Source organism: Falco rusticolus, chromosome 3 (assembly GCF_015220075.1).
Source record: "Falco rusticolus isolate bFalRus1 chromosome 3, bFalRus1.pri, whole genome shotgun sequence".
NCBI lineage: Eukaryota > Metazoa > Chordata > Aves > Falconiformes > Falconidae > Falco > Falco rusticolus.
The window spans coordinates 76,719,798-76,734,131 of NC_051189.1; the positions used below are offsets into that span (position 1 = coordinate 76,719,798).

A 14,334-nucleotide genomic window follows, 5' to 3' on the forward strand; every position below is an offset into this window, starting at 1 on the left:
TGAAGAAGTTTCCTGTTTTCCACCACTAGTGAAGGCAATAATACTGTAGTTTAATTAAAGTACTGTCTTGTAGAGTTTTTTCTCTTTACTCTGTATCTGCTTCACACTTACGAAGTAGTTACATCCTCTCAATTTCAGTTTTTCCTTTAAAAGAGGAATAAATGTTGGTGACAATGCCACATTACCAGCAATGAAGACTCAAGTGCTCTCCTCCCTATGCAGGTACAATATGCAGTGCTACCACTGTGCCTCAACAGCAGTTTTGAAGCACTGCACCACCCGCCCATACTTGACCTTGAAACTCTGGCTGAAAGTTCACTTTAAGCATCAGTCTGATTCTGTTACCTCTCTTGAGTCTAAATTATATCCATCACTGTCATCTCTAAAGATGCAGATCTTCTGCACATTTTATCAGGCTTCATAATCAAAGCTAATGGAAGATACGTTTGTTTAGCGGTTGTAAACGGTTTTGAAGATCTCAGTCTCAGCAAGGGTGATGAATTAAGGATGTCAGCTGGGCAAACAGTTAACTTTTGAATGAATTTAGCCAAAATTGATCACTGAAAAGCTGATATGAAGCTTTCAAGTTCATATTATTTCACATACTTTAGCAGTAAATATTCCGCCTCTTCTTGCCATCTAAGTCACGAAGCATAAAACTGGAAGAATCAGCAATGATGCCACCTTCTCAGACATGAGACCAACTTTTGATACTATAAACAGGTATGAGAAGCCACTTTTTGACTGCAGCAGAGAGTACAGCCCTCAAACAGTTTAGTCCTCAGCTGACTCAATTTCTCCATAATAGCAATTCTGTTAGGCTATCTGAACATGATAGACAAAGCGTTTTATCCAAAAACACAAAACCCAACAACTGCAAAGAACTATTCCATGACACAGCTATTTATTGGAATTACCTGGTTTTTTATTCTCTCTGGTCCATTTCAAATAAAATAAAATAATAACTTAGTGGGGAAAAAGAATTATCTTAAAATAGTTGTGGGTTTTTTCCTCTCCCAGGTAATTTGGAGTCAGGAAGAATTCAAAATTACAGCAATAGTGTTGAAAATTACAGGGTAAGGTTGGAAACCTCTGGAGGTCATCTAGTCCAACCTCATGCTCAGACCAGTGCCACCTTAGAACAGGTTGCTCGGTATTAAAAGGAAAAGAAAATCATCTAAAACAAAAAAAATACAAGATTAAGACTTCCCCTATGCCCATTTGGCAACAGGAAAACAAAAAAAAAAAAAGGCAAGAAATGTTTTCCTGAAACATATAGCTCTTTTGTGTTGTTCATAAGCAAATATGATGAATGTGGAAAAAATCTACAGCTGCCTCCTTTGGTTGACCTAGTTCCCTTTCTTTCTTGATGCAGGTGACGTTTAGCACAGCATGTGGCAAACTCCGGCTCAGTTGCCAGCACTGCTTTGCCACACTCCAGGCCAAAGAAGCCTAGGAATGCTGCACGTTCAGCTCCGGTGACTGAGAAAATGTTCCGTATCATTCATTAGCAGTCCCTTCCAAGCGAAGGAGCCGACAGATGCTGAAAAGGGTTCCACCCCATCTTTCGGCTGTGAAAGCAAGGCCTCTAGGGCAGGGCCTGAACTATACAGCAAAGAACAGGGTGGGAGAACCTTAAGAGATCTGAGTGAAACCCAGATGACTCATCAGAAAGTAAAACGTTCCTTTTTTGGCAAGAGGTTTAAATATTGCTGTGCTGCAGCACAGCAATAAATGACGCTGAGCTCTTGGGACAAACTCCTGTGCACACTGATATATCTAGCAGTAGGGGCTATTTCACATCTCATTAAGCAAAGAGGTTTACATGACAATTAACACGTTAATTAGCAGTGTCTTTTTCACAGGTGGAGCTGGAGCTGCAGCTTGAGATTTAAACACTTTTAGACAACTGTTTCATAAGTGAAAATGAAGGAATAGTTTCTTGTGACTCAAAGTGACAAGGACTCATATCCAGAACTGGCATAGGAGTATTATTTGTCTTACGTATTGAAGGAAGGACACTGCAACCAGATGATGGCCTTTCCCGTAACTTCTGTGCAGGGAGGGCCTCTTTGTATATCTGCAGCCTGCCATTCAAAGCCTAGCCTATAGTGTGGGCAAGATGCCAGGCTGGCCACTTCATAAGCTGACCATAAAAAGCCCTAATGTACCACAAAGTCACAGAGGCAAAGCAAAGCCTGGACTTGAACAAGCAGTAGCTCCCATCTCTCAGCCACTGACCTGCATGGCTGCCCAGTACAAGAACCCCTTTGATTATACCTGTAGAGAGATGACCCATCTCATCATCATCACCAAGAGAGGAAACTCTTCAGCAAACACCAACAAGCAATCACGCTAATTTCACTGAAAATAGGTGTGGGCTATAAGAGAATGTTTATTGCCCTAGAGCTTCACATTTTAAATAAAGAACTAATAATTCCGACTACAGACTACTTAAAGAAGAGTTGGTACACAAGTACGTGTTTCCTTAAACTGCAAGTATGTTTCTCTCTGAGGCTTTTGTTCGATATCATCTTTAATTCATATTATCCTTTGAGAGAATGGATTTGCAGGAATACAAGAAGATCTAGTGCAGTGGAAATGGAATGAAAAGAAGAAAAAATTAGAGACTGGAACTTGTAGCTTTCAAGATCAGGGGGATTCCCTGTCAGATGGATGTTGGCAACTCATGGAAAATAGTGACATGCTTTATATATGTTATCTTTCACTTCACTCAGGTACATGCTGCAAGGAAGCTGTGTTCTAAACAGTTTATAACAGACAACTATAATATTAATCTTTTACATATTTTGGCACTCAAAGAACAGAAAAATCACTGTGCCGTAGCCTTACCTATCATACCACTTACAAAATAAATCCAGGGTCAGGAGGAATGCTAGATAAGTTTTCCTTTAATTAGCTTTTCAAAGCTGAATGCATTTTTAAATATAGGATTTATTCCTTTTATTTATCAGCTTGGCTTGTTTCAGATGGGTACTGTCTGACTGACCTCTAGATACCCTTGCACTTGCTCTGTGATATCCCCAGAATGTCAATGCTTCAGTTCTTCATCTTTCATTTCCCAAACGTTTCTTATTGGTCACTTCTGGTACCAGCTGAAGTGGAAGTTTATCCTCTGATAATCTGTACTGCTTTAATGGTTCCCAGCGTCCTGAGGATATTTTCCAAGTGTTATGGTGACACCAGCTGAGATCTTGGCAACAGAAAAGTGTTTCATATGCTTATTTCCTAACTTAGTCTCTTGTTTTAATTGTGCTTTCCCAACCCTCTGTCAGCCCCTTGATTTCTATGGCTTAACTCCTTTTGTTATTGCTGTATTCCTTCTTATCACTTCTCAGTATCTTTCTGATAATAAAGCCTTTGAAGAATCTGCGGGCATTCCCACTATGCATCCAAAATCTCTTAATATGTTTCCCCAAACCTGCAAGTCACATTTGTCCTAAAGCTTAGCAAAATCCCCTCTAAAAGGAACAATAGTCACATCTTCTTTATACATTTCTTTGTAAACTACAGTCTAGGAACTATAGCACACAAGCCTTGTGAAATAATGAGCATGTTTCAAGCAGTTCTAATATAAAATATTACACATAAAACAAGTTACCAGTTTTAGCATGTCTCCAAAATAACGTATGCTTGGAAACGCTTATCCTTGTAGCATCTCTATCTTTTTTTTTTTTCCCCACAACAAAATTAGTCTTGCACCAGCATGCCTGAAAAAGCAAAATTCTCATATAATTTCAATCACTCAGTTCGCTCACGACTTTTATACAGCTGACTGCACACCTATTATCTCACCTGAAAGAGAAACTCTGAGTTTGCTCACCTCAGTCACCTGCAGGATCTTTGAAATGCCTCCTCTTGCGTTCCTTCCAAAGAGTGCCTTTCTGCATCTCCCAGCCCATTCCCGAGTCCACTGAACATGCAGTCATCAGTAAGTTCTGGCTAAGTTATCCTATGCAACTCTGAAGAAAAAAGGAGAGACTCGCAGATGCTGCAGAAGGTCTTCTTTGCTCTCTTTGAAAATTTTGTTTTCTTGGTGGTCTGTCACAGTCAGGTCTCCAGTAGTAAACTGAACAACCTATCCTCCTGGCTCTTCTCGTCTTTTTCTTTTCTGTAAACACATAATCAGTGCTTCAAATCCTTTAGGTATCACAAACTGTATTTCTCGATTGCCCTCTACTGACTGCTAACTAACACTGCCTTCCTGGAGGATTGGCAAGCAACAGATAGACAGTACGCTTTCCTCCTCTGCCCTCCCTCAAATCAATAATGATACACGATGACCAGAAGTCAACACAAATCATTCTATTTTTTCCTTTGTTAAAAAACACCAGGCAAGATTTACAGTTTGTTGGCCAGCCATGGTAGCTACGAAACACTAAACAACAGAAGCAGGAAGCAGTTAGTAACATAGGTCCGCTAATGTGGGTGGGGTGGGGTTTTTTTGGGTGAACAAAATCCAGGAAAAAGTAGCGACAAATGCATTCTGCCTTGAAATGTGGGTGAGTTCACTCCACTGATGCCATAAATACCGTACCAGGGAGCTGGGGGTTATCTGGTTTTGACGATCTGGTCCTGTCAGTTCTGGATGCACAGAAATACTGACTTTTGATGGGAGTTCTGCAGTTAAGGGGGTGGTAGAGAACCGTGAACTAGAGGCCGTGATTTCTTGGTCATTTTCCCTGCCTCTAGAGCGTGACTTGTTTAGTACATGCAGCACCACACCTAACATGAGAAACATAGTTTCTGCCTCATGGGGGGATACTGGGACAAGACACGTGATACACTGTATATGAATGGCACTGGGAGGTGCTTTCCCCATTGCTGTTGGGACAAGGAGATCTGTAATGCAAAGAGAAACCAGTGAACTTAAAACTGTGAATGGCCCAATGCAGTTTCAGGAGTAGAAGAAAAAGAAAGTATAAGCATTTCAGACAAACTGGAAAAGACAGAAGGGAAAAAAAAGCAGGGGTAAGACGAGTGTAAGAGTAGGGTGGGGGGAAGGGAGAGAAGTAAAAATGAATCCTTTGCATTGTATTAATCACTGCTTAATTAGTACAGTACGCTGCTTGTTAACAAAATCACTCAGGCACTTGTTCTCACAAAGAAAAAATTATCCCGAGGTGTTAGTGCAAGGGCTCTGGCCCACCTGCACCGCTCCAGGGACAGGGAGGACTCAGGTCCCAGCTCCAGGCAGCAGACACCCCCCCACCCCCCAGCGTACCCCCCTTTTGCTAGGCAGAGCCTGGGAGAGAACATGGCACTATCCGGCCGCGCCATTCCTCCTCTGCCACCAGGTCCCCTCGGGGGTAAACATGGCTAAAAATCATAAAAACAGGCCCCCACACCCCCTCCCCCAAGAAGTGTTGGCATTATTTTTGCTTATTTGTGTTTAAAAAATACTTTTGGGGTTTTTCACTGCTACTAAAAAATGGGAATATCTCATTGCCAAAAATCTGTTGACTGATGGACACAGGCTGTGTTTTAAATAGGTATTATGTATCCACTCAGGAAAGGTAGAGTTCACACAAAAATTAATCATCAACAAAGCCAGCAACATGGCAACGAAAAATGTAACATTGGAAGGTCCACCGAAAAATTGATTTTTAATTCAAAAATAAAGTCAGCAGAGGCTCTAATTGTAGCTTTATGAACGTTTCATTAAAAAGCCCAGATTTATTGACTGCACTGTAAAGCTCTCCTATTAAAGGAAGCCTAGAAATTCAATTTTTCTCATGCTTTTCTACTTCTAAACCCCTCAGCTAGTCCATGTTAGAAAATAAGAAATAATTATATTTATTCAAATTCTGTGATAGAATATTGAAGCCTGCTCAGATGAATACCTCTCCTAAATGAACACCATTACCGACAGATCAAAGAAGAAGAATGTCTAGCAAATGAATGGGGCCGAGGGAATTAATAAAACACACATCAAACGTTGAAAAGCCGAGGGTTGGTGGTTTTTTTTTTTCCTTTTCCTTTTTAACAGCAGCACATTTGCAGGGTAATAAAGCAAACTGTCGTGGCCAAAATTCATTAAAAAGGCATCTAAATGGAGCGGGGGGGATCGCTGAAGTTCCGCGCTGGCGAACACCAAGCGGCATGCCGGAGCGCTGGTGGCATTTTCCAGGTGACAACTCGACCGAGAAATGTCATTTTCCCCGTAAGGTGGGAGCGTGCTGCTTTGCAGAACCACTCTTTTCGCACGGCGGCCGGTGCTCCGGGACACGGGGCCTCGGGGGCCGCCCCGAGGGGTCTGGCGGTCGGTGTCGGCGGACACGGGGCGCCGGGCGCCGGGCAGGGCCGCTGCTGCCGCCCCAACGGCGCCAGCCCCAGCGGACCCCAGGCCCGCGGAGGTCACAGCAAGGCCACCAGGCACGAGGGCTACGCCACCGGTTCCCTCCGCGCTCGCCGCCAGCGCCCTTCGCCGCGGGCCCGTCCGACCCCGGAACCATCGTGCTGCGACGGCGGGGAGCCGCCGGGCCTCGGCGAAACAGTGCACATCCTCCCTTCCCCTCCCCGCCCCCGGCCGCCGGACCTGGCTGGCAGCGGCTTCCGGCGGGGCGGGCGTTGAGGGCCATGGGGTGGCAGAGGCGGTTTCTGGAGGTGGCGGCGGAGGGGCTGCTGGGCGCCTGCCCGGGCCAGGCACGGTTCCTGCTGTAAGCGCCCCGCGGCGGGGCGGCGGCGGCCCTCGGGGCGGGGATGGGGATGGGGGCGGGGGGGGGAAGCGGAGCGGCGAGGATGGGGGGGGAGGGGAAGCGGAGCGGCGAGGGACGGCGCACGCTGGCTGGAGGAGGGGGGGGGGAAGGGAGCGAGGCGGTGACGCGCGTGGGTGGCCACGCCCCCTGCCCGCGCGCCGCCGCGTGGCCGGTGCGGGGTGTCGCGCCGTGACACCGTGCCGTGCCGCGCCGTGACACTGTGCCGTGCCACAGCCGCGCCGTGCCACCGCGCCGTGCCAGACACCGCGCCGTGACACCGTGCCGTGACACCGTGCCGTGCCACAGCCGCGCCGTGCCACTGTGCCGCGCCGAGCCGTGCCACCGCGCCGTGACACTGTGCCCTTCTCCCGCGCAGGTGGACGCTCCGCAACTCCCGAGGCGAGTGAGGGCCCGGGCGCTGCCCGCGGCAGGAGGCAGCGGCGGAGGAGGGGGCTGCCCCGCGGGGCTCCTGCGGCCGGGGAGCAGCGCGCAGCGGCGGCCTGGGCGGCTGCGGGGAGAACCCCAAGGACGCAGGCTTTCCCTTTTTCTCCATTTTCTCCAGCCCCCACAGAATAGTGCCAGGGTGGGCTTCGGGGGCTGCTGGCAGAGGTGACGCACTTGCTAAGCAGCAGCGTCCAGGTGTTTCCTCGGCGGGCTGAGATGCTCTAGCCCAGCTCTGGCTGCAGGAGGTGATAACGGCAGCTGCAGAGCATCCCTCTCTTATTAGGGCTGAAATTAAACTCAGAGCATTTCTTCATCCCATGCTGTCATTTTCTTGCACTTAAAATGGACAAAGAGCTTCACAAGGATTTGGTGTCACTGAGCTGGCACAAGAGTGTGCCTGCACGAAGCTCCTTGCAGAATTGTCGGCCTCCATCATTAAAGATTTTTAGGAAGGAATTGCATTCTTTAAGGAAAACCTACAATTGCATAGTGTGTGAATTTATGCTGTGCATAAACTTAACGTGAATTGTGCTCAGCTTCCTCTTGTGTTCTAGTTCTGTCTGAAACATGTACCTAGACGATGTTAAAATAGAAATGTATCTTTTTAATGTTTGCCTATAAAACATAATTATTTCATTTAAGTTTTACTCTTTTACCTTTATTAACCTGTAGATAAGGAATCTGGATTAGAAAGGATATGTCCTTACTGCTTCCAGTTCCTGGTTCCTGATAGCTGCCGGGTGCGTCTCAAACCAAAGATGAAAGTGACTCCACAGATAGAGAAGATTCTTAAACAGGAGGCGAAGAACCATAAACTTAGTATGAAACAGACAAAGCTTTTGAAAAAGTACAGAGAGTCAAGAAGTGTTCTGGTAAGGATGTTTGCTTGGAACTGCCAAATACCTGATAATTCCCTGAAACCTTTCAGTGGCATAAAAAAAGATACGGAAATCTTTCTTTTGGAAGAGGAGCTCACACCTACACATTTCATTTTTCATGAGCATATAGCTTTTCCTTTCTTCTGGAATAATTTCTGTTCATAACCAAAATTTTTAAATTTAAATTTAAAATCTATCCTAATCTGCTATGAGAGATCATAACTGCAATGACGAGAACGGTAAGCTTCCCCCAAAAAGAACAACGTAACGTGTCAGAGAAGCCACACAAACAGCACTGCCCTCCCTGTGATCTCTTTAGCAGCAGTCCGGGTAGACTCTGCAGATGTCTTAAGATCTTGCTGAAAATTAAATAAGTTCTTCCTGCCACAAAGCTCTGGCATTTCCGCCATCAGCTGCTGTATCATTTGCATAGCTTTGCAAAAAATGACAGGCATGATAGATTTTTGCCTGTTCCTTTTTTCCCTATGGATGTGGCTAAAGCCAGGCAACTACTCGATGCAGAGCCTTAATACAGCCAGGTAGATCCTAAAACGCATTAGAATCCTTGGAAATCCATTGCTACGAATACCGCAAAACATACCTAAGAAGCAAAACGTGGTGTTGGCTGAAGTCAGGCTGATTTTGCCAGTATGTGTAGCTTGACATTTAGTGCTCCTTTCAGCTCTGAAGAATAGCTTGAGTGATTGAGAGATTGTCAGGATTTTTCAGTTTTATCAGTTGTGTAAAAATATATTTGCTCAACTGAACAAGCTTTACTTCATTTCTCTCAGTAGACTGTCATGGCTACATCAGATTATTGTTACCTTCTGTATGAATTGGATTTTTTACATTTCTCTGAACATTACTGTTTATAGGAAGTCTTTCAAAACTAAACCACGTAGGTGATTTAAACAAGTTAATGTTGCTCTTGGGGCTTTGGTTGTTTTTCCTAAAATTACTGAGGAATGTAAGATTTAATTACTATATTTTATACTAATTACTGTTATTTGAAGAATATAGTATACATTTAATCTAGTGTTGCCAAGGCATGCATTACTATTAAAACAGGTTATGTGAATGGATGTTTTAATAAATGAGACTGCACCCTGTTGGGCCCAGCAGTTGCTAGCACACTTGGCATTTTCTCAGATGAGAGTCTGCTGCTTTGGGGAGTAAAATTTATGAAATCAAATATTAGAGTCCATAATACAAAGTTAACCTGAGGAAATACCACAGAGGTTCTCAGCTGTCAGGGCAAAATAAGGTGCTCCAGAAAGACGGCTTTGCTATTGCTCTTTCCAAACTGTACGTCATAGTTGAGCAGCAGAAAGGGCATCTGAGAAGCTGGAATCTTTGCTTTATTTTCCTGGGGTCACGAATGTTCAGTGTACAGTAAGAACTGTCTCTTGAGACAACTGAGGTACAGTGTCTTACAGAATTATGATGGTTCTTAGATTTATTGTGTAGCTGGATAGGTTTGTAGGATGCACTGTGCAGTCACGAGTAGTTTAAAAGTCAGTTTTAAATAGGTCCAGTTTAAACTCTGGGCAATATTCTAATCTTGAGATGTAATTTCAGTTTGCTGCACTTGTGTTCTGCTCAGTTCTGTTTGCATTTGTGCTGTGGATTATGATTTAAGTATTTCTGGTCTTAAGTATTTTAAGTACTGGCAGCTTTCAAAATTAACAATGTAGATCCCTGTAATCTAGTACCAGACACTTCTGAAAATGAAAATCTGAGGGTGGTTGAAAATTAAACCAAGGAACAATGTGACAGATTGTGCCTTTGATACCTTTCTTAGCAAGTAGAACTTGATTTGAGAATGCTTGTGCTATGAAGAGACATATAGGAACTATTTCAGGGCTTTTTTAAAATTTTTGGAGTTCCCTGCATGTGCAGTTCAGGGAATGGAAACTATCTGTGCAGTGCTATGATTAATCCACTAACTCCTGCATTGTGAGGCGTTCACCCCCATTTATATTCCGTGGAGTGCTAAATTGTCATGTGATGCTGTTTTTTTTTCCCCCATCTGAATTTAATTTACATAAACTAAAAATACATCAATACATGAGATGTATAAGTTAATGATCTTTCTCTTTTTTAGTTTGTTAGGCTGACAAAATAATGTCAAGAACCGTAAAAACAACTGAAAATATTTCATTTTGGCATTTCTAAATGTAATTACTTCTAAGCAATCTGAATTTAGGTAATTTTACACACTTTGAAATGAAGAATTATTTGGTATAATGTTTTCAAACCTGCTTAGACATTTTTGTGACATTCTTTGAGTATGTTTTTTTAACTTGAAACAGCATATAACTTGTGTTTTCCAGTCAGTGTAATTGTGTGCCTCAAAAAGTTGTCTCTTAATAAGCGTAGTTGCCATGGCAGTAGGGATATTAGGAATATCTGATGGTGTCTGTGACTGACGTTATTTGTTCTGATGCACCTCTGCAACTTACTGTGCTGCTGGAAGTTCCCTGCAGCCTTGAAGTAAACAGAAGAGAAAATGTGCTTTGTTTTGAACCTCCTTCATATTGTAGTGTTTTCGCACTAATGAAAGCCTTTTCTTTGTTCCCTAAGACTTGCTGTTATTAGTTATGGATGACTGTTTTTGAGAGCTTGGTGATTTAAATATTTTATTTCAAGGCTCCCTGGAAAGCGTGTAATATAACTTAATTGGGGGTAGAATATGCTAATGAATTTAGATGACACTGTATGTCATGGTTTTTAGCAAAATAGAAATACTGCTAACGTATACTCAAGAATATCATATATCCAGTTCAGGTGCTGTTTCATCTTTCTGTTTCGACAGGGTTGTTTTCTGTATTTCACTGTACAACGTTACTTTCAGTGTTACAGGTCTCCTGAAATTAGTTTCTAGGGGACTGGAGTAATTTCTAGAGAAACCCATAGGATGTGTTTGGCTTAAGAGGTCTGAGTGCAAATATTAGGTGTAAAGTATATGTTGCTTTTTAATATCTCGTATTTCTCTTCATCAAATATTTAATTTGTGTCATGGCACTTAGAGAATAATTTGGATAATTCTTATGGTGGCTTTATCACGTAAGGATGAAAAGAATGAAAGAATGGTCGGTATTTCCTTTCTTCTCTCCATAGCTGGTTACTTGCAACTCATGCAACAAAACAACAAGACATTATGGTGAAAACAGGAATTTTCTGGCTACAAAGACACGACATTTTGGCACTCCAAGTGTTAAATCTAGCCTGAGGACACCAGGTGTAAAAATTCAGTCTGCAAATAAAGTAACACCTGTAAGCTGCAGTAGGTGGGGATCGAAAGGGAACAGCCCTTCATCAATTCCCAGGTACCTGTTTCTGTCCTATTTAAAGAGGCATTTTGCTGAGTATATTATGTCTTGCTGGGCAAGGGCTTCAGGTACGGATTTCGGATCAGTCACTTAATAAACTTAAAATTGATAACTGGAGGTTTTTTCTTCAGTGGTCTGAAGGAGATCAGTGTTAACTTTGCCACCCTTAAAATCAAAAGATTCTAATGAAAAGCGACTGTGTGCAAAGAATGCCCAGTTATATTTTTGTCATTAATGTGAGATGGCTGGCTTAAAATTTGCATAACAAAGTTATACTTCTGACGGCTCACTTTCACCTGAAAATATACTGCTTTTAGAATTTTTCACTCAAATTACATTTATGTGCACTTTCATAGTTACGTCATGTTAATTCTATTCCTCACCTTTAAGACATTTGAGTCTTTTGTTTTTCAGAACACATGCATCTGGACAGGCGACAACCAACTCTGCTTCCAAGACTCCCCGAAACTCCAAATTTCACTTTTCTAAGCTAAAACGGATGCTTAACCTAGAAGAAAAAGAGAAAAGCCAGAAGGCAGATTTGAAAACCTTCTTGACTTTACTTTAGTTACACATTATTTCAAAGTAATAAAGATTGCAGCAATAAGTATTGCTTCAGTTTTAGTAAATCTACAAAGTGATTAAAGCTCAAGCTAACAGCATGTACTGTGTGAAAGCATAGACCATATTTTTTAGAAGGAATTTCTGTTTCTAAGGGGACCGACTGTCCGCAAGAGGGAGGTGAGAAAATAGCCAGTCTGATATGCTTGGGAATCGTGACATGTTTTGCAGTCTCTAGTGGCCCAAGAATTAAAAGACAGGTTCTGTCCTTTGAGGAGACTGGCAATACTGGATCCATCAGTGGGTCCCGCCGGACCCCTGAAAGCAGTTTGGGGGAGGGGAGGTTACAGTTTGTTCCATCTTACTCTCCCATATTTTTAAGGTAATGCATCACAGCAGAATTTAAAAGATTTCATCCCCACTTTGCATATTTGAGTAAAACAAAGACATTTCCACTAGCAGTTTCTGCAGGTATGGTATTTTCAAGGGTCTAATGTAGTGTCCTGTGGTGTTGCTGTCTTCTGATACGTGTGGTAATTTAAGCACAGCCTTTACAAAGATACCGAAGTAACTTTTGTACAAAGTAATAGTGCTCATGTACCAAGAGAGAGTAAACAGCGTATCACTGTTTAATCACAGATTAAGTTGCTTCATTTTCTTAAGAATGCTCTCTGTGATTTGGACTGCAGATGATACCGGTCCGAGGATAATGCAGAACCTTATACAACTGTACTCTGATGTGGGATGCCCTCAATATGGACTGACAGCTCCATGCCTGCCTGCTAATAGCACCCTGATTTGTTACTGCTATGAGTGGCAGGGTCGTAAATAGGGGATGGTTCATTTCCAGTTGCTCGGGTGCTACCAAAAGGGGTCACTTCTGTCTTGTTCAGAAATTACTAAGGAGAGAACCTCTTTATTAAATGTTTTGGTTTTATAAGGTTTCAGAGTTCCTTCCTTCCTGGACTTCAGTCTGGAAAACCAGGTTTACCCTGGACAGTAGTGAACTTGTTGCACCGATGTGTTTTGATGTGAACAGAAGATTGCAAAGGTTAAAGCAGTCTCCACTGTCAAATTTTATGTGTTCAATTCGGCACAGAGGTGAGAAAGAACAGTAGAAAGTCACCATTCAGGACTGAGTTGGTAGCCTGCCCTGCATATAGGCTGCAGTGAGTTCTGCAAATCATGCTTCAGATTTCCCCTCTGAAAAGAGAATCGGTTAAAAACATTTAAATTCTTGGATTTAAAGGTATTTCCCTTTTCTTCTGTATTCTAATGAATGGTTTCCTTTAAGTATATTCAGACTCTGAACACCGCTTAAGAAATAGAACCACCAAGTAAGCTGGCAGACTTTATAACAATCCAGGGCAGGGAAGAATAGCTTCTTGCAAATTCTACTTACAGTCTCAAAAGACTGGCATGTAACCTTTTTATATCTCCTGTACACTTGCACAATAACTTTGAAAGGTTCACTGCCATTTGTTTCTTACCTACGTGTAGGATCAAATTAACTGTCATTCTTTGATCAAAATACGGACCTCACCTTTTCCAGTACAGAACTTGGCATTACTTCAGCTGTTGTTGCTGTATTTATGATCAAGTCCTCTGGAAAAATACTTCCATCTTGTTGATGGAAGTTGTGCATTATACAGAAGTATTTGAAAAACAAGAAAAAGCAAGAAATCTTTGTATTTAAAGTACACACATTAGGTATTCACCTGCTGTGCTTCCTATGAAGCTTACATGAAACCAGCACAGGCGTCTGCTATGTTTTAAGGGGCACCAACATTAATGTGTTAGATCAAATCAAGGGTATGCTTCTGAAGCAGAGCTTCCAGCTGTCCCTGTTTACTGTGCTTCTTATGCAATGCTCGGTGAGCTCAGAGTACGAGTCACGTCCTTTTGGATAAAACTACAGCTAATGGATAAAAGACATGATCCAGGGCACAACCAGCGTGCTGCGACTGCTAATGGGCGTTCCATCCACTGGATCACAGGAGAGCGCACTGAAGTATGCATCTCCAAAAAGTATATAGGCAGGCATCGAGCTCCGGGCGTCCTGTGCTCCAGGTGTATTCCTGTTACAATGTGCAATTTGTTAAATGTAGACAGAGTCTTGTTGCGCTCCAAACAACATCTTTGTGACTACCAGAGCTGCTGGACATGTTCAGGTGTGTTGTTATAAGGGATCAGTATTGCAAGCTATCAGACTCTACTGTGGGAAGAAAGGGAAAAAATCATTCAAGTATGTGTCATTCTTTTCTTTTACAACTGTGCTTCCAAATGCTGGGCAGAAATACCGTTGGTGTCTTATATCTGAAGTGGTTTTACATTATTCTTAAGCCTCTAATACAATCTTTTTCTGTTACTGGACTTCCACAGAATCAGTATATTGAAAAA

The 14,334-nt window shown here is 42.7% G+C and overlaps 1 protein-coding gene across 2 annotated transcripts; it reads left to right on the forward strand.

Moving 5' to 3' along the window:
• Positions 1–5,684: 5,684 nt before the first annotated feature.
• On the forward strand, positions 5,685–11,997 carry C3H18orf21 (chromosome 3 C18orf21 homolog). Of its 2 annotated transcripts, XM_037382323.1 has the most exons (5): positions 6,026–6,680; positions 7,096–7,118; positions 7,836–8,035; positions 11,162–11,370; positions 11,788–11,997. In XM_037382323.1, exons 1-5 carry the CDS (start codon positions 6,124–6,126, stop codon positions 11,939–11,941), a joined length of 1,143 nt encoding a protein of 380 aa, XP_037238220.1. In that variant the 5' UTR covers positions 6,026–6,123; the 3' UTR covers positions 11,942–11,997. The 2 variants fall into 2 exon arrangements, 1 of the variants encoding a protein (XP_037238220.1); XR_005103475.1 differs by lacking the exons at positions 11,162–11,370; positions 11,788–11,997 and having other exon boundaries at positions 5,685–6,666; positions 7,096–7,408; positions 7,836–7,932.
• The last annotated feature ends 2,337 nt before the right edge of the window (positions 11,998–14,334 follow it).

What these genes read in the sequence shown, in the direction of transcription:
- C3H18orf21 (XM_037382323.1), top strand. Translation starts at nt 6,124, where the DNA reads ATGCCGGAGCGCTGGTGGCATTTTCCAGGTGACAACTCGACCGAGAAA. An exon ending in GACGCTCCGCAACTCCCGAG is followed by an intron (nt 7,119 to 7,835) that starts GCGAGTGAGGGC and finishes ATTAACCTGTAG; the next exon opens with ATAAGGAATCTGGATTAGAA. An exon ending in GAGAGTCAAGAAGTGTTCTG is followed by an intron (nt 8,036 to 11,161) that starts GTAAGGATGTTT and finishes TTCTCTCCATAG; the next exon opens with CTGGTTACTTGCAACTCATG.